General features: G+C 37.1%; 3 protein-coding genes across 5 annotated transcripts; all 3 read left to right on the top strand.

Annotated features, from left to right (window-relative positions):
• The first annotated feature begins 642 nt into the window (after nt 1-642).
• Nucleotides 643-3,382, top strand: LOC109852228 (maltase 1-like). The gene is made up of 8 exons (XM_020423193.1): nt 643-820; nt 911-1,098; nt 1,195-1,464; nt 1,571-1,813; nt 1,910-2,092; nt 2,233-2,488; nt 2,635-2,974; nt 3,082-3,382. The coding sequence occupies exons 1-8, from the start codon at nt 667-669 to the stop codon at nt 3,146-3,148; spliced, it is 1,701 nt and encodes a 566-aa protein (XP_020278782.1). The 5' UTR covers nt 643-666; the 3' UTR covers nt 3,149-3,382.
• Nucleotides 3,383-4,978: 1,596 nt separating this feature from the next.
• On the top strand, nt 4,979-7,843 carry LOC109852261 (maltase 1-like). The gene is made up of 8 exons (XM_020423259.1): nt 4,979-5,164; nt 5,273-5,460; nt 5,543-5,812; nt 5,927-6,169; nt 6,267-6,449; nt 6,594-6,849; nt 6,996-7,335; nt 7,470-7,843. Exons 1-8 carry the CDS (start codon nt 5,008-5,010, stop codon nt 7,546-7,548), a joined length of 1,716 nt encoding a protein of 571 aa, XP_020278848.1. The 5' UTR covers nt 4,979-5,007; the 3' UTR covers nt 7,549-7,843.
• Nucleotides 7,844-8,523: 680 nt separating this feature from the next.
• Nucleotides 8,524-18,113, top strand: LOC109852263 (uncharacterized protein KIAA0513). Of its 3 annotated transcripts, none has more exons than XM_020423262.1 (10): nt 8,524-8,636; nt 12,720-12,994; nt 13,347-13,630; nt 13,843-13,884; nt 16,039-16,140; nt 16,247-16,407; nt 16,562-16,748; nt 16,849-17,071; nt 17,153-17,247; nt 17,337-18,113. In XM_020423262.1, the coding sequence occupies exons 2-10, from the start codon at nt 12,723-12,725 to the stop codon at nt 17,399-17,401; spliced, it is 1,431 nt and encodes a 476-aa protein (XP_020278851.1). In that variant the 5' UTR covers nt 8,524-8,636; nt 12,720-12,722; the 3' UTR covers nt 17,402-18,113. The 3 variants fall into 3 exon arrangements, with proteins under 3 accessions (XP_020278851.1, XP_020278853.1, XP_020278852.1); XM_020423263.1 differs by lacking the exon at nt 8,524-8,636 and adding an exon at nt 10,491-10,581; XM_020423264.1 differs by lacking the exon at nt 13,843-13,884.
• The last annotated feature ends 392 nt before the right edge of the window (nt 18,114-18,505 follow it).

The following is an 18,505-nucleotide window of genomic DNA, read 5'->3' as shown; positions in this document are numbered from 1 at the left end:
GAGTTGACTAAGTCTTAATTTATTATTCCGCATAATCGCAGAAATCCGTTAGATTGTTTACTTGAAACTCACGTATAACACACTTCCACATGCGAAAAATAATTATTTCACGATAACAACGCAAACTACGTCAAGCACAATCCCTAGAAACTTATTTTCTTTAAAGAGAAGAAACTTATTTTTTTTACGCAGACATTGTTAGTTGTACATTGTCAAAATAAAAACACTTTATATCTGTACAAAGAACTGTAATGATTTTTTTATCGAAACGTTATCAATTTAATATGCCGTCAATGAGAAAAATTTTCATAGATCTCAGGATCGTGGATTAATTTCTTTCAGAGAGATCTCTTAACCGGATTTACACTGAAAAATAATATTATAATATAAATAAATATAATATAAATAATATTATAATACAAAAAATACTACGTGCGCACATTATCGTTACTTCAAACTTTGCTTCAGCTGTTTTTCATCTATTTGTCATAAGTCAGCTCAATTTTTCATTTCATTTCCACGACACCTTTGTTGTTTGCTTCCGTTTTTCGTAGTATTAAGATAACATAATGTTTATTACACTTGATTAAGATGCAAGTATCGTGCGATAACAATTAATTTTCTGTATATAAACACCTTTGAATCTATGCAAATGCAAACCGCATTATGTTGTCGTTCACGTTGTGCGCACTTTTGCTCCTTGTGAGCGGTTCTCTTGCCGCAATTCACAACAAGGCCTGGTGGAACAATACAGTTTTCTATCAGGTTTATCCCAGAAGCTTGCTCGATACGAACGCCGATGGCGTAGGCGATTTACCGGGTGAGTCTTTTTCTTACATACATCGTAAGAAAAACTTACATAGTACAAAAATGTCAATCTATAAAATTTTATTTTTTCGTGTGTTGCCAGGAATAACATCCAAATTGCCGTATTTCGTGGAAAGTGGTATCGATGCGATCTGGCTATCACCTATATACACAAGTCCCATGGTCGACTTCGGATACGACATCTCCAACTTCACCGCAATCGATCCAATTTACGGTACTCTAAACGACTTCAAGGCACTTTTGGCGCGTGCTAAGGAACTTGGTCTAAAAGTATGATATTATTTAGTAATTTCTCAATATATTTAAAAAAACAAATTACATCGCTGTCAATTATTTCTTTTTCTTTTTTAATATTTAATTTTGCAGGTGGTCCTGGATCTTGTGCCGAATCACACATCCGACAAACACATCTGGTTCCAAAAGGCTCTTCAAGGTGACAAGAAGTACAAGAACTATTACGTGTGGGCAAATGGTAAAAACAACGACGGCATTACGCCACCCAACAATTGGCTCAGTGTGTTCGGTGGTTCCGCGTGGAAATACGTCGCGTCACTGAAACAATGGTATTTTCATGCATTCGAATATAGGCAGCCTGACTTGAATTACTACAATCCTGACGTGAGGAAAGAATTAATAGTAAGCAATGAGAATATTTCTACAACCTTCATATCCTGTTACTGATAATTAAAATAATTCCCAGCTTTTTACATGTGTGTCAATCTTTTCTTGTATTTGATCATAGAATGTCTTGAAATTCTGGTTGGACTTGGGTATCGACGGATTTCGCGTCGATTCCGCCATATTCCTTTATGAAGACTCAGAATTGAGAGACGACCCTAGATCCTACGCGCCGGGCGTTACACCCAGCAATTACGCATATCTGAACCACATTCACACTGAAAATCAGCCTCTTACTTACGAATTGTACAGAACGTGGCGACAATACTTGGATCAGTATTCTGCCGAACACGATCAGGATCAGAAGGTGCTAAACTTACACTTTGAACAGTTTATTTCGTTTTGTTTTCTAGTCAAATTGTCTCTTCCGCGCAACGTAAGCATGTAAATATTCTGTTTTCAGTTGCTAGTGATGGAGGCGTATGCCAGTTTCGACAACACCATGAAGTTTTATGAGTATGGTGTTCTGCCCTTCAATTTCGAATTTATCATAAATGTAACTAGCCACTCGTCTGCGTTAGACTACAAGCACGAAATAGATCTCTGGATGAATTCATTGCCGGTTGGCGAAGTCGCTAATTGGGTGGTACGTATTCAGACAGAAAGTACTTCAGTAACGATTTGTATAATCAAAAAAATGAAATACGTCACACAAAAGTACTTATTATGCAACAATATATAATTAATGTATTGCAATTAAATAGTTTTTACTTATGACTCTTCTAGTTAGGAAATCACGACAATCCGCGCGTGGCTTCTCGTTATCCTGGCAGATCGGATCAGATGACCATGTTGTCCATGATCTTGCCAGGCATGGCGGTGACGTACAACGGTGACGAAATCGGCATGGTAGACAAGAGAGACATTACCTGGGAAAACACGCAAGATCCTCAGGCGTGTATCGCCGGCAAAGCTTCGTACGCGACTGTATCTCGCGATCCCGAACGCACGCCGTTCCAATGGGACGCGACAAAAAACGCAGGTACGAGATTTTTCTTATTTGATTTTTTATGAAAACACTTATAATATATTTCTAATATAAAAATAAGAAATACGTGATTAATATATATTTCTGCTGACATTTTNAAATCGATCGTCATTATCGATCGCCCTTGTTCTTTACTGCAGGTTTCAGCACGGCCAACTCGACGTGGCTGCCGGTGAATAAAAATTANAAGGAATTGAATTTGGCAAACGAAAAGGCGGCCAGCGAGTCGCACTACAAGATCTACACGACTTTGACTCAGTTGCATAGAACGGAACCAGCTCTTAGGGAAGGAAGCTACCGATCGATTACAACGAATAATGACAATGTTCTCGGTATCATTCGAAACTCTGCTTCGCGCTTCGTGCTGCTTCTAATCAATTTCAAGGACGACGAGGACCAAATCGTAGATTTATCAAATAAAGGACTTCCAGCTCTACTTACGGTGAAAGTTGCCAGCTTGGATTCCGGTGTGAAAGCAGGGTACGTTTTTAAAATCTTATCTTTCTAAAGTACTCAAAGAAATTTTGTTTGCTAGCAACAAGAGAAATTGATGACGTAATAAATTGTTTATTTTTTATATTTCGTAGAACGCTGGTTGACTCGAAGAAGATATCTCTGCCTGCGAAAGCTGCCGTAGTCTACGTTTCTTCATGAATACCATTTTAATATGCCAATATGCAATTTTTCACAATCGATCACGATGGAAATAACTTCGCTTTTTGAATATCTTGATGTAAAAGCAAAAAAATCATGTAACAATTTCAAACATTTTTACACAGGCAGTAGCTATCCTGAAAGCACCAACAAAGTTTTTAAAAGACTGCCTTGCGTACATAAATTGTAATCTTTTTCCTGTAATAAAGACCAATAAACGATAAAGAAAGGTAATCTTGTAAATGTAATATAAAACCTACTCTTTTATTATATCAAGTAAATTTTATAAGACTTCAATAATAAAATGAAATAAATATAAAAACTCACTTGCTTTTTCTATGTTTACTTTCCTGTTTTTATTATTTCTTAAATATTATTAATTGTAAGAAAGAAAGAAATAAATAAAGTCTTCCACTTTTTATAATTTACCTTCATAAAAGCTTTTTAATTTTTAAAATATACTGAACGCAACGCAGCTAAGTACTCCGTATACCGGTACTTATTTAAAAATAACATTGTAGCTAGTACTTTCTGTTCGGTCGTAAACTATTGAGTGATTGCGCAACATATGATTGAACTTAGTTATTAATTGTTTGACTCTGCGTCCAATTCTATAGACTTCAATTATTTTAAATTGTATATTATTATTATGTTGTGGAAAATCAGATATGAGAATTGCCGAGCGCGTATACTCACTAGTAGATCATAGCAAACATATCATTCAGAGCCGACGGATAATGTCTGATGGCAGATCGCAGCAACAGTTTTTGTCGAGCAAATTATATTATAGTTGTCATTAGACAACTACGGCGAACGTCTTAGTCTGAGCGGATATATCCTATATTTTCAGAAGTAAATATAATTCTTCAGACTTTTGTTTCAATTAAATATAAAAGTACCTTTAAAAACTTTACAACTTTTAAATATTATACTTATTATAATCTATGTAGAAATTTTGCTCAAAACAGAAAAAGAAAATAAAAATTTATAAAAATAAAAAGTTTAGAAATAAATTTTTTTGTATTAACTTCAATATTAAAATGTAAATGTGCTTAATATACGATTATATTCGAAATTTATTATACATATTTTAATATTTATTTCGCATATTTTTGATATATTTTGTAAATATATTATAAATTCAAAGAGTTTAACATTTTTCATAATATTTTATTTAGACTTTTTAAGTTATTCTATTTTTTTATTGTTATCAGAAATGTTTTACTTTTATAAACAACATGTCATAACAAAATATTTTAAATAAAAATTAATTTAATTAATTTATCAATGCAAAATTCAATTTATCAATTAATTTGTTTGAAACGCATGACTATTTTTACATACGTAACGTAATACATACGTAACGTAATACATACGTAATTTTTACATATATTTTTTACATATGTTTTTACAGGAAATACTTAATTTACAATGGTAGAATATCTCTTTCCTAGAAAAATTAATTAATAGAAATATGTCATGCTTAAGCAACATTAGATCATTATTTATGTGTTATTAGTGAACACTTTATGTGTGCATGTTAATTAAAAAAAAAAACGTCACTATTTGTCAATCAAAAATACATTACTTATTTGTTATAGCGATGATCTTTTACAGTCTATGCAGCTTTGACAGCTACTGACTTGTGTTACTATTTTTGTCTCAATAATAGAAAAATTCTTTAAGTAATTTCACTGTTATGACTGTCATGCTACATAATTATGATTTATTGTTTATTTTAATGAAATAATGATTTATTATACGTATATAACACAGGCAAATACGTCATAACAACTGATTTTGCGACTTCTACTTTAGTATATAAACACTTTTGAATCTGTCCAAATGCAAACGGTATCATGTTGTCGTTCACGTTGTGCGCACTTCTGCTCCTTGTGAGCGGAAGTTCTCTTGCCGCAATTTACAACAAGGCCTGGTGGAAAAACACAGTTTTCTATCAGGTTTATCCCAGAAGCTTGCTCGATTCGAACGCCGATGGTGTAGGAGATTTACCGGGTAAATATTTTTCTGATAAAGAAAAATAACTATAATTATATACAAGAAACTGTTACCTAGTACGAAAATATCAATTTATAAAATTTTGATTTCTCCGTGTGTTGTTAGGAATAACATCCAAATTGCCGTATTTCGTGGAAAGTGGTATCGATGCGATCTGGCTATCACCTATATACACAAGTCCCATGGTCGACTTCGGATACGATATCTCCAACTTCACCGAAATCGATCCAATTTACGGCTCTCTAAGCGACTTCAAGACACTTTTGGCGCGTGCTAAGGAACTTGGTCTAAGAGTATGATATCATTTAATAATTTACCATAGTATTTTAACATATTAAAAAAAAAAAAAAAAACCAATTCCACTTATTTTTGTAGGTAGTCTTAGATGTTGTGCCGAATCACACATCCGACAAACACGTCTGGTTCCAAAAGGCTCTTCAAGGTGACGAGAAGTACAAGAACTATTTTGTGTGGGCAAACGGTACAAACAACGACGGTGTAACGCCACCCAACAATTGGATCAGTGTTTTCAATGGCCCAGCGTGGACATACGTCGAGTCACTGAAACAATGGTATCTTCATCAATTCGAATACAGACAACCTGATTTGAACTACGTCAATCCCGAAGTGAAAGAAGAAATGCTAGTAAGTTCGAAAAATATTTGTATCATCTTTCTTTCTTTCTTCCAAGTTTTTTTTACAACTTAATAACGGTAGGTTCGTGCTTTTTGTATTGGAATTTCTTGTATTTTGTTATAGAATGTTTTGAAATACTGGTTGGACTTGGGTGTTGACGGATTCCGTGTCGATTCCGCCGGGTTCATTTTCGAAGATTCACAATTGAGGGATGAGCCTAGGTCCTACGCACAAGACGCTACACCGTACGATTACACATATCTAGACCACGTTTATACTTTTAATGACCAACGTAATTACGAGTTATTCGGAACATGGCGGCAATACGTAGACCAGTACGCTGATGAACGCAATGAGGATCAGAAGGTAAAACCTTTTCTTTCTTCAAATAAAATTCATTTTACTTTTTTTATTCTAAAACTTGATTTTTCTACACGACGTAAAATGTTTTGTCTTTTTTCAGTTAATAATAATAGAGGCGTATACCAGTTTGGAAAAGGCAATAGAGTTTTACAAATACGATGTCTTGCCCTTCAATTTCGAGTTTATTCGAAATATAACTAATGAGTCATCCGCTCTGGATTACAAATATGAAATAGATCTCTGGATGAACGCAATGCCGGATGGCGAAGTCGCTAATTGGGTGGTACGTACTTATCAAAATCCCTTCTTCTAAATAAAAATTATTGCCGATATAAGAGAACATGCGTCATACAAAATTATACATATATTATACACTAATATAATTAATATATTGCAATTAAATGGTTTTTACTTATGACCGTTCCAGTTAGGAAATCATGACAATCCGCGCGTAGCTTCTCGTTTTCCTGGCAGATCGGATCAGATGACCATGTTGTCCATGATCTTGCCAGGCATGGCGGTGACGTACAACGGTGACGAAATCGGCATGGTAGACAAGAGAGACATTACCTGGGAAAACACGCAAGATCCTCAGGCGTGTCTCGCCGGCAAAGCTTCGTACGCGACTATATCTCGCGATCCCGAACGCACGCCGTTCCAATGGGACGCGACGAAAAACGCAGGTACAAGATTTTTCTTATTTAATTTTTTATGAAAACACTTATAATATATTTCTAATACAAAAATAAGAAATACGTGATTAATATATATTTCTGCTGACATTTTAAAATCGATCGTCATTATCGATCGCCCTTGTTCTTTACTGCAGGTTTCAGCACGGCCAACTCGACGTGGCTGCCGGTGAATNAAAATTANAAGGAATTGAATTTGGCAAACGAAAAGGCGGCCAGCGAGTCGCACTACAAGATCTACACGACTTTGACTCAGTTGCATAGAACGGAACCAGCTCTTAGGGAAGGAAGCTACCGATCGATTACAACGAATGATGACAGCGTTCTTGTCATTATTCGAAACTATGGTTTGCGCTACGTGCTGCTTTTGATCAATTTCAGTGACCAGAAGAACCAAACCGTAAATTTATCGAGCGAAAAGCTTCCGGCTGTGTTTAAAGTAAAGGTTGCCAGTTTGAATTCCGGTGTGAAAGAAGGGTATGTTTTCAAAATATTAATTTCACTAAACTATTTATGTATAAATGTTGAATTAATGGCAGAATGTTTTGTTTTTTGACATTACGATAAGTCTACAACGCAAGTAATCTATAATCTAATATTTTGTATTACAGATCGCTGGTTTTCTCGAACGAGATATATCTGCCTGCGAAAGCTGCTATAGTCTTAACATTTCCAGTACTCTTTTCATGATATGCTTGTTTTCGATGGGAATAATTTCGCTTTTTGAGGATTCTGTTGTCAGAGCAAGAAAAATATGAAAAATTTTGATCAATCAGTTTTACATAAGCAATAGCTATTACTAGAAATTTTTTATTAAATATAGATGGAGGTTGTATGTATAAATTGTAATTTTTTTCTTAGAATACAAGAAAATATATGATAAACGTAATCTTGAAAATAGGTTAATATAAAACCTACGCTTCCATTATCAAGTACATTCTATATGACTTCTACAGTAGTAAAATAAAGCAAATATAAAAACTCACTTGCTTTTTCTATATTCACTTTCCTGTTTTTTTTTATTACGTAAATAATATTTAATTAAAAGAGAGAAAGAGATGAGCAGAGAATTTGGCGAACGAGTAGGTGGACAGCGAATCGCACTACAAGATCTACAAGACTTTGGTTCAGTTGCATAGAACGATACCAACTCTTAAAGAAAAAAAAAAAATGATAAGCTCTTAATTAGTATTACTCTTGTAAGAATTCCCATCTGTCGTTGCATCAAGGTTTACAAAATTTTGAGATTGTATAGGTGAAAATCTCTCAAAAGTGTAGAATGAAACAATCACGTTGTGTATTACTTATAATTGTTTAAATTAAAAACATAATTGCTTAACTTGGATTTGTAATAAAAATTAATTTCAAAAGCATTGTGTTTTATTGAATTCCACATTTTCGTAATTTTTGTCGTTTAATTTTCACATAGGTATTGAACAATTGAATTTGGCGACGTAATGTATTGTTGGCTGGCATAATACCGACCGCCAGTATGCGCGCGCGGGATGGCGAATTTTGTCACGACCGGGAATTAATCAACAGGCCGGTAAATCGAGACCTCGTATTGATCGCAATAAACGCATGCGCGTTTATTAATCCGATCGTGCAAGGTGGTGGGGCGATGCAACGATACGAGCGAATAGTCCCTGAGGCAGCTGCAAGGCTCGTGATAATGCAAGTCCATAGTAGTATGTCAAGAGCACTGTCGCACGTGTCCACGAACGTTCGGCGAGGGTGACAGTGATCGCCCTCCAAATTCTAGTCTTCATCCCTGCACGGTAAGTGCAGATCTGACATAAAAAAAAATACACCGAAATTCGATTCGCGAAAGCCGCACGTTGCGCCTGCAATCCCACTCGTGTCATCGTTTTATGTATCTGCATTTTTTTCATTATGTTTTTTATATACGTTTGCGATAATTAAAATAATTATTATCTGCGCGTACACGTTATTCGTTATCTCGCGGTTGTTTTTTTTTTTTTTTATCGCGGAATTAATAAATTTTGTTATATAAATGTGATCCGAAAAACAGTTTACCGAGGACGATAACAAACGTATGTTTTGACAGCTGCACATCTCGTTCTCGAGAGAGTTATATTCGACTCCAGTTTGTCTGTTTCTCGGAGTATTTTTGTAACGCGCCAATGCTCTTCATTTTACAATGTTTATATTTGGATACAGTAGTGTCATTGAATTTTGTTTTGAAGAAGTGTTAATTAAAATTTTCAATCTACTTGCGGGATAGTTTTTTTTTTTTTAATATCAGACTTATTCGACGAGCGAAACATATGTCGTAAAATGTGAGAGAGATTCGGACGATAATTTAAAACAGACTTACAATCACGACAGACGCAGACATAAATCTAATTAATTTCGATGGTATCTCATTCATTTCTATGATATTGTCACTAATTACGTGGCAAACTTGAGTTTCGCAAATGCAATCACACGGCGACTCGACTCGTAAGTTGATTACTTTGCGACGTTTCTTTGCGCTTGACATTTTTTTTTCCGGTTTGAATGCATTTAAATCATGTGTGTCGCGCGCTCATAATGACGCCTCGACTGGACAGCGACGAGATGTCGTTTGTTATATCGAGTGCAATATTGTGTCTCGCACTGCTTTTTATTCTTTAAAAAACCGCATTCTCGCTGTCTCGCTCTCGACACATACCGCGTTTTTTTTTATGGCAATTGCCCGTGTTGCCAATAATACACTGTCGGTGAAAGATATTTATAATCGGTTCAAAAAAAAAGTTTCTCGTACATTTTTATTGACTTTAGTTTTTTAGGTCTTTCTTATTTTCTTTCTCGGTTTTATTGTATTTCTTTTTTTGCTTTGTGAATATATAAACGTCAATATACGTTTCTATTTATTTCGTGACGTCACAGAGCTTCCGCTTCCGAAATATACTATATTGCAAACTGCAAGTCGTTTGTTTCTCTCGTGTCACTTTCTCCCTCGTGCGCCGCAAACACACTCAGAAATGTCCGCACGCGAACGAGCACGCGTTTCCCGCATAGCGCGAAACTGCATAATATAGATAACGGCTGCAATGCAGTTGTGTTCCACCGCGTAACACAATCGCCCACATACGCCCGCGCGACATCGCGACAGTTTCCCGCATAATCCGCGTGACACGATGAATTTCTCATTGTTTTTTTATTGTTTACCAGTCGTTTATTGTTCCTATTGGGTCGTTGAACCTAAATAAAAACGATAGCGATTGCAGTGCACGTACGCGCGCGCATTTCGCGACTTCCGAAGTGACGAAATCGCTTGCGTAACGTTTTTTCGCGAATAATTGATTTACAGTCTTTACTACCTCTGAGCTGATTAACGTATTCGAATCTCGATTGCATCCGAGATGCAAACGATCCTTGACACGATTTTCACGAGATGTTATGCGCCTTCCCGCCTCCCACGCTAATTCCCACCCACATCGAAAATTGTTGCCGCGCCGTCAAACTTTGCCATAGACATGTGGACCTAATCGATGATCTATCTTTAGACATCGCGATGAGAGCTCCGCTTCGGCAGTTTCGCACGACAACGTTCGTAGAAACCTTATTGTGAATTTCTCTTATAATCGCACCGCTTGCGCATCCTCCCGCGCAATGGCGATACAAAACACGCACATAAATGTCACACGTTCGATATTCAAGAGTACAGTTTCAGGTGATATTTCGATCGATATCTTGTGAGCGCTTCTTTTTTAACGTGTAAGTTACTGTGATTAATTACATATTAATGTTGTGTATAAATTAAAAATCAAAAAGAATCTTTGCAAAATAAAGCAAAAGTAAGTTTTTTTTTTTATAAAAAAAATACTCACATGCGGTTGTGTAATTAAAACCAGCACGCTCGAAAGGATATCCGTCAGATTTTTTTTATCTTCTGCGGTCAACACCATACAGTTTTTAGTTCCACAATAGCAGAAGTTTCTCTGCAATCTGTAACACACACACACCCAGTCGACCACGTATGTGCGTCGCACAATATCCGTATTCGATAAATCGCCTATTTATTTTTTGTTACTTCCTTTACGTATTGCGATTTTTTTCTACGTGAATATTTAAACATAAAAAAAATCTGGAGTAGCGTGTTACAATATTTAATTCAAACAGACTGAAGTACACGAGGTAATTTTGCGTACACACACACACACAAAGAGAGAGAAAGAGAGAGAGAGATTATTATTTCAAAGTTTAATGTCGCACTCGTGACGCTGCTTTTCTTGCGCAAAATTCCGGGGGCGTCAAATAAAGCGTTTGAAAGAAACTCTACGTCAACGAAAAAAAAAAAAAAAGTAGAACACGACATATAAATGTCCTTTCTCCGTCGCGCTTTTTTTTGAAGTGAGAAATTCGAATGCAAAAGATCGCAAGCTGTGTAATACGATGATAATTGAATGAACGAGCGTAAAAACAAAAAAAACGCACAGTCAAGATGCTTATTGCAATTACGTCGCCGATGAATCGATCGATAAGTCGCGTCTTGATTGACGTAAATTCTTTTTAAACATGTAGAAAACATAAAGAGCGTTTCTTTCTCATTAAAAATACACGCCATTGTATATTGTTATATTTAATGACATCCTTTGCGTTTCTATTATAGATATTAATTATTATAGTTATATATTATAGTTATATTAATTATTATCACAACGCAATGTGCAATTCACTACTTTTTCCCTCGCACACCCACGATGTTTATCGCTTTTTCAAACAATGTGCACATTTTGTTTGTTTTTCTCTTCGACCGCAAATCGAAGCGATTTCAAATTACATAACCAGCAGAAATATCAATATCACTTCCAGTCGATTTCTTTCTTTCAATTACCTTCCGCTTTTCACCGCGTTTCACATCGTGTTATCGCTTTACGCACAGGTGCGCATAGGCGCGCGTGGGTGGTTGTAGGTGGCCTATATACATTGAAAATGAGAGTGTCTCTTATCTCAGATTACTTTCAGCCGTACTCGTTTGTTCGCAGGAGCGACATTGAGCCTACGATCGGCGAGGTAGGTCGCGAGTTTTCAAGCAAATTCGCCTCGCCGCGAAACTACGAGAAATCGGCGCCGAGCCGATTTTCTCGGTGAAGCCCTTTCGCAGTCAAACGAGGTCTCGGGAGCGAAATCAGATTGTTGAGATTTCTTTTCACCGCGCTGTGTGCTGTTCGAAGCGAAAATTCAATTCGTTTTCGTGCCGCGTGCGTTTGTTTTGTGTGTTGTTACTGACTTTGATACGGTGTTTAAAAAACTCGCTTGCAGCTCTGATTAAAAAGCTTTTAGAATATCGTTTAAAAGTTTATTCGTTAAACTCGCCCATTTGTCAAATTTATACGCTCAAATTTATATACGCAGAGAAATCAGTTTTACTTTATAGTGAATTTTTATTAATTGCTTGAAACAGCGCAATATTTGCGAGATGATATAACGATGAATATAAGTTCGATAAAGCAAATACTACGGCGCGTGCGAAAACATCGAAGACTTCTGAGAGAGATCTCAGATTCAATTTTGTTTGCGTCACAAAACACTTGTTTCAATTAAAATTGCAAATACGTGACAGATAAATTATCAAATTACATATTACCTGTTGATCTCCGCCAGCTGTGTCGCGCGTAACTAACACATTCTAATTTTCAATCATTAATTTCAGTTCGCATTTACATATTTCCTTGCATATTTATCGGATGTGGATTATATGATAGGCAATTGATGGCTGAAACAAATAACTCGTTATCGAGCCAGAAAGGCACTCCTCCGTGCGCTGATGAACAGCAACGGTTCTTGTATAACAACGAGATGCTTGTGTAACGCAGAGATAAATAGAATAATATCTACATTGCTCGTTGCAGAATATGGTAGACGTCACGACGGCTTTGCCGACCAATGGGGGAGGTTCGTTAATTGGACGTACCAGAGGTGCTCTCAGGTCGGTACGATCCGCTTTGGGCGAGAGCGGCGAGTACCTTCAGGGCCTAGGAAACAGAATAGGATCCGCTCTTAGTAGTAGCTTAGAGGAAAGCGAGCTGACCACAACCCCTTCTACGCCACCGTCGTCACCGCAGGCTCCACCTCAGGCCGTTAAGCCGGAGGAGCAATTAGGACGACGGAAACTCCGACTTCCCAGGTAAGCGTTTTTGTTATCCCGAAACGTTTCTCCAATTACATAAAGGACACATGCAAACGTGTCTTCAGGCATTGCGATGTGATATATGTACGTTGTACTCTGTGTATATATAAATTAAATTATTACACACAAGCTACTGTATAAAAGTACGTGTCACAGCGGTTTTTATCGCAAACAGAAGTTTCTCGCAATATAAATTCTAATTACACGCACAACCCGTTAGCAAGCGATTAGCATGTTTATCGAGCGTATATCGTAACGTGGCTCGCACGCGCGCGCGCCACGAAATAGATAGAAGTCGTGATATTTGTTTCTCACGAATATCACGACACGAGATATCTCTCGTTCGCAGATTCGGCGCGGGATTGTCGTACGAAGATTACGAGGCGATGGCGCGGCACAAATTGGAGCGACAGGGAAGCGCCAATATGTCGCGGTCGCGCAAGTATCCGCCCGGTATGACCTACGAGGAGATAGCCTCGTCGAGATCGGCCTCGAGCAAGAAACAGGAGAGCCGCACGGAGCAGGACGACATCAGTCCCGATCGGGACAGTCAGGAAAGTATAGAGCCCCTTCAAGAGCAGGACATCAAAGCGACCGGGCCCGATCCTTACGAGAAGTTGAATTACAAAGCAGGTAATTAGACCGCGCGTCCAATTAACTCGCGCGGCGAGCGACGAAAACGAGAATCGGAGAGAGTCTCTCTCAGTGCGAGACTTACTTCATCCTCGACGTCGTCAGCTGCGCGTTTATCTCTCTCTCGCGCGGTTGTCGCGATCACACACACACAGCTCTATCTGAGAACTCGAAATGGAAATAATGATGTGCTCTTCTTTTTTTTCACGAAGCGAGGGCGCCGACCCGCTATCAGACGGTTGTTTTCCGTTTAGGTAAATGCAAACACAGTCAGTCAGTGTGTGCAGACTGCCCCCTGTGATCTCTCACGAGTCTCTTCAGTCCCCTACACGTAGAGATTATACTTCACCTTAAAGTATCGATACTTCACCGCAGTTTTTTAATATACACCAATAAAGCGCCAATTACTAAACTACTGTGTTAATAGTCTCTGCTTAAAAAGTAAAAATAAACATCCATGTTTATATTTTATAATATCTACAAACAAATGAAAAATAAATAAATTTCAATAATTAATTGTGCGCCGATTTATCAGCTACTTCAAACGGTAGTTTTCAGAGAAAATATTACTCGTGATTCTGGAAAATCTGATAAAATATTCATGATCCTCGTGCAATTCCAATTATCTCGGCAATTCTAATTGCGAAATTAATTACCAATTATATGTAAAAAGTCTCGATACTTTGATCACCATCGCATAAAGCATTTTCCTTCATCACACGCTCGAATTTCCGATCCAGATTCCTTCGTCATATTGAATGTGATTAGCGAACTAGAACAATCGATTTGCCCCGAGCAACCCGATGTTCGAATATTCTCGTGGGTCGATACTGACAAGCTCTCGCGGCTGTTTGACCTGTAAATATTGATTTTGAACATTTTACGAAGCACTCCACGGAGAAAAGGAGTCTCTCTCTTTCTCTCTCTCTTTCTCTCTCTCTCTCGAGCGATCTTGAATAAGTCAGAATTCAGGTCACCTCGATGATTTTACCACATGCTACCGAGACACAAAAGAGAAAGAAAAAACAATTAAAAAAAAAAACAATTATTGCAAATAAATTTATTCCGTATTCACGACAATCGACTGACAATACAACAGACAGTTTGTGACAACACGCTCCCTCTTCGACACACTTATATATTCGAACACACGCCGGAACACTACCAGTAGTTTCTTGCCAGATATTGTTGCATCCAGATATTGTTGGCAATAAGATGTTGTTATACTTGTGTGTGTATGTGTGCCTCATATATATGATCACGCGATTCGCCTGTGCACTTCGATTGCATCCAATGTGTATTAACCTCCCCGACGAAGGTTCTTCCTTTCAGTTGTTTTTTGTCACACGTAGGTGGAAAGAAGTTGCGCCACACACTTTTCTTCGCGTGACACAAATACAGTAATAGTTCAACGCGCGCGCACACACTTTTTATCATCATATAAATGCCGGGCGCCATTGTGTCCGCTGTTTCCGTAATGTTGCGCAATTTATCACATAATTGACAAGAACGTACATAATACGGAGATAGTAGTTAACGTTACTATTACGCGCGCAATAATGATAGGAATTTGCACAAACAATAAGTGCGTTGTCATATTTCACTCGAGAAATGTTTTTCACCTTCACGTAAACATCTGCGAAATTTACATCGTCAAGTTACCACAGGTAACTCTAGACATCATCATAACATTCACTTTAATACACACACACACACATTCACTTCATATAAAATAATATATTAAAATCTAACACATTAAACAAGAGAAACAATACCGGAGACAAAGTTGATAAAATTTTTTATATAACAAAAGGGAAAAAAAAGTTCTCCACATGTGAACAAATTCTGTATCCGGTAATGATCAAATACACAATGAGATCGTCTCAATTTTGTGATTTACATGTAACTATATCAGATATAGAATTTGTCTTTATACGAAGAACTTTTTTTCCCCGGGAAAATAGTAATTTGAAATATACATATATTTACATGTATATATATGTATATATGTAAAATATAATATATTTTACANGCTGATTACGAGGTAAAACATGGAAAAAGTAACGCTTGTAACTAGCAATTTTATATATATTATATGTAGATATATATATATATATATATATAATTTCTGTATTTCTGTATCTCCGATTATTCCCGCGGAATTAGTTGTAAATATCGTAGCGTTGCAATTGTATACGCAAGAGCGGCTAAAACACTTTGGTGCGTAGTATAGTACAAACTCGTCCTTTGTCGTTTTTTATTTTCTGTACATGTATACAATAAGTCGTTTAGATTAGATTCGACTGCAAGTTTGAGTGTCGCCTTTGCGAGCGCGAAGCATTAATCAGCTTGATCACAATTTACGTTTCAACGAATGCCCGCGACTAAAGTTTCGCGTCTTATTGTAGACATGCCCTGTAGTAGCGATTCCACAAGCGATCAGGACGGATACGGGCCCAGCACCAGTTTGGATTCGAACATGGACGGTCGCAGAATGTGGCAGAGATCGGGTAACGTGGTTTGGTTTTTATATCCGTGTCACTTAACGCCATTTTTCACTGACAATTTGACGAAGAAAATGCTAAAAAGTAAAACAAAATTTTGTTTTTTTTCCAGGATCGTCGTGTTCCGTTCAGTCATGGGCTTCGAGTTTGTCGGCCGACAGCCAGTCGGAAGAAGCGGCCGCTGAGTTCATGAAGGCCTTCGTTCCTCTGCTTTTCGACGCGCCTAACAGTATCGATCAAGAGCAGAAGGCTAATTTCGGACAAATGGTTCTAGTACGCATCAAACAGATCTTCCAAAAGCGCATAAATAATACATAAAAAAAAAATGTATTTAAATATTCATTGAACGTTATAAGTTTAAGGTGCTAAAACATTGAGAAAACGTTTGCGAGACCGATTTTTAACGATTCTTTCGATGCGATTGCAGACAGAATCGGGAAGAATATGGTTCTCCAGAGTGGTGAACGCGAGAAGGGCGCGCGCGTGTGTCTCGGAAGCTTCGTTTTATTCGTTAGCGCAACACTTCGCGGTCGCGTTATTCGAATGTCACGAGGCGGACGACTTCGCGCCCGCTAAAAGCCTCATGAACATGTGCTTCACTTTCTACCACGAAGGTAACGAGCTTTAATGAAAAAAAAATTTATCAACTGTGTCACAGCTAACGAGATTTAGCGCAGCTATGGGCTCATATATATTTGTTTAAATATTTTTTAGTCGAGGTTCCGGGATTAGAGCCTTATCGCGAATACCTCTATACGCATTTGCGTGTTCAGCCGATATGGACGTCCATGCGATTTTGGACGGCTGCTTTTTTCGACGCGGTTCAGTGCGAGCGAGCGTCGAGACCGGTGCCTCCGCGACCGAAATCCTTGGATCAGGAAAGCATCGCCACCGAGGATCGAAAGTTCCAAGCAAATATCGTCTTCGGACAATTAGGGTATAAATATTAATTGTTATCTAATTAAATACGGTTGTGTTTTTTATTCGTATATATTTATCGTTTGATAATTTCTTCCAGGACTTTTACGTGCAACATGCATGCTTTCGGCCTGTCGCGAACTTTATGCACAGAGTTCCTACGAAAACAATGCACCATAGCGAATTTAACGAAAGGTGATCACTTTTATATCCTTTTTTTTTAAAACAATAACAAATAAATAACAAATAAATTTTCAAAAATAAAAAAATTGTTTTTTATGCAGAACAAGAGAAGATGCTGCAAGATAACATAGATCGAATGTTCGACGAGACGGAACCGTGGCGGTAATGAAGAGATAGCGCGTCGATATCGGAAATCGCTTTGGAGTTGAAGTCATTCAAGCAATGTTTCATCTTCTCGAAAATGTTTCCGACAAACCGAACTGTATTTTCGACATACCGAGAGAGAAGCGTGGCGAGTTCGTCAATCACGAACAAAATCTTGTTGCTGTTGTTGATGTAAAAATTCGACGTTTGTTGAATCTTATGTCACCTTCGACGCTGGACACGTCAATTTCAGAGAAGCAAACACTGCACAGTTTTGCGCCTTAAATTCGAAAGAGCGTACACCGAGTCTTACTATATATGTAACAATATTAAAGCTCTCTTTTACGATTCTAATGTAAAAGTTCTTCTACAAAAATTTATGCGTTAAGAAAAACAATATCTCACAATGCTAATGTCGCAGAAAAAAAAAATAGCAAAAGAAAAAAGTCCGCAAGAGAAGCGGAAAGTCGTCTTTGAAAAAAAGAGAAGAAGAAGAACAGTTTCGATGTTCGAGTTATAAAATGTTGAAATTTATATTGCAACGATAAAGTTACAGAAATGACAATAAACTTTTGAAAATGTCGGGACTGCCATGGGAGTCTCTGGCGGTTCGACTTAAACGTGGTTTATCGAGTGCGATTTCTTATAACGTGCAGAGTGAGAGAAGAAAATGTTTTTATTATGTAGTAGAGACAACCAACGTAAAATTTATATTATACGGTAGTCCGCGTGTCACACGCGTGTTAAAAAAAAAAAACGTGTAATTTTGAAAATTATGATTTTTTTTGTAACCGAGACTTTTATATACACACGAAAGATGCGTAAACTAGTAAGCATTCGACATTTCTTCCTGTAATAACGAGTGTACCAGCTAATTGTAATCTGTAATTTGCGCATTGTCCAACGCTTGATTATCAAAAGATCATCATTACATCATGCAATATACCTAAATATCTGCAAAAAAAAAAAAAAAAAACAAAAGCTTGTACCTAAACACATATCATCAAGTGCAAATTAATGCTGTATTTTATTTTATATATCTGCAAACATGGAATATATATATATTATACATATATATATAATACACTCGGAAAGTATAAAAGATAAATAAATTTCATCATCTCAC

Source organism: Pseudomyrmex gracilis, unplaced genomic scaffold (genome assembly GCF_002006095.1).
Source record: "Pseudomyrmex gracilis isolate BER0280 unplaced genomic scaffold, ASM200609v1 scaffold_26, whole genome shotgun sequence".
Taxonomy (NCBI): Eukaryota; Metazoa; Arthropoda; class Insecta; order Hymenoptera; family Formicidae; genus Pseudomyrmex; species Pseudomyrmex gracilis.
The sequence above is the reverse complement of the archived record's forward strand: the minus strand, read 5'-3'. Positions and strand labels throughout refer to the sequence as shown.

Bases quoted from the DNA above. Each gene is read 5' to 3' on its own strand.
- LOC109852263 (XM_020423262.1), top strand. From the start codon at position 12,723: ATGGTAGACGTCACGACGGCTTTGCCGACCAATGGGGGAGGTTCGTTA. The intron at 16,408-16,561 runs GTACGCATCAAA...ATGCGATTGCAG, and splicing joins ATTTCGGACAAATGGTTCTA to ACAGAATCGGGAAGAATATG. The intron at 17,248-17,336 runs GTGATCACTTTT...TTTTTTATGCAG, and splicing joins CATAGCGAATTTAACGAAAG to AACAAGAGAAGATGCTGCAA.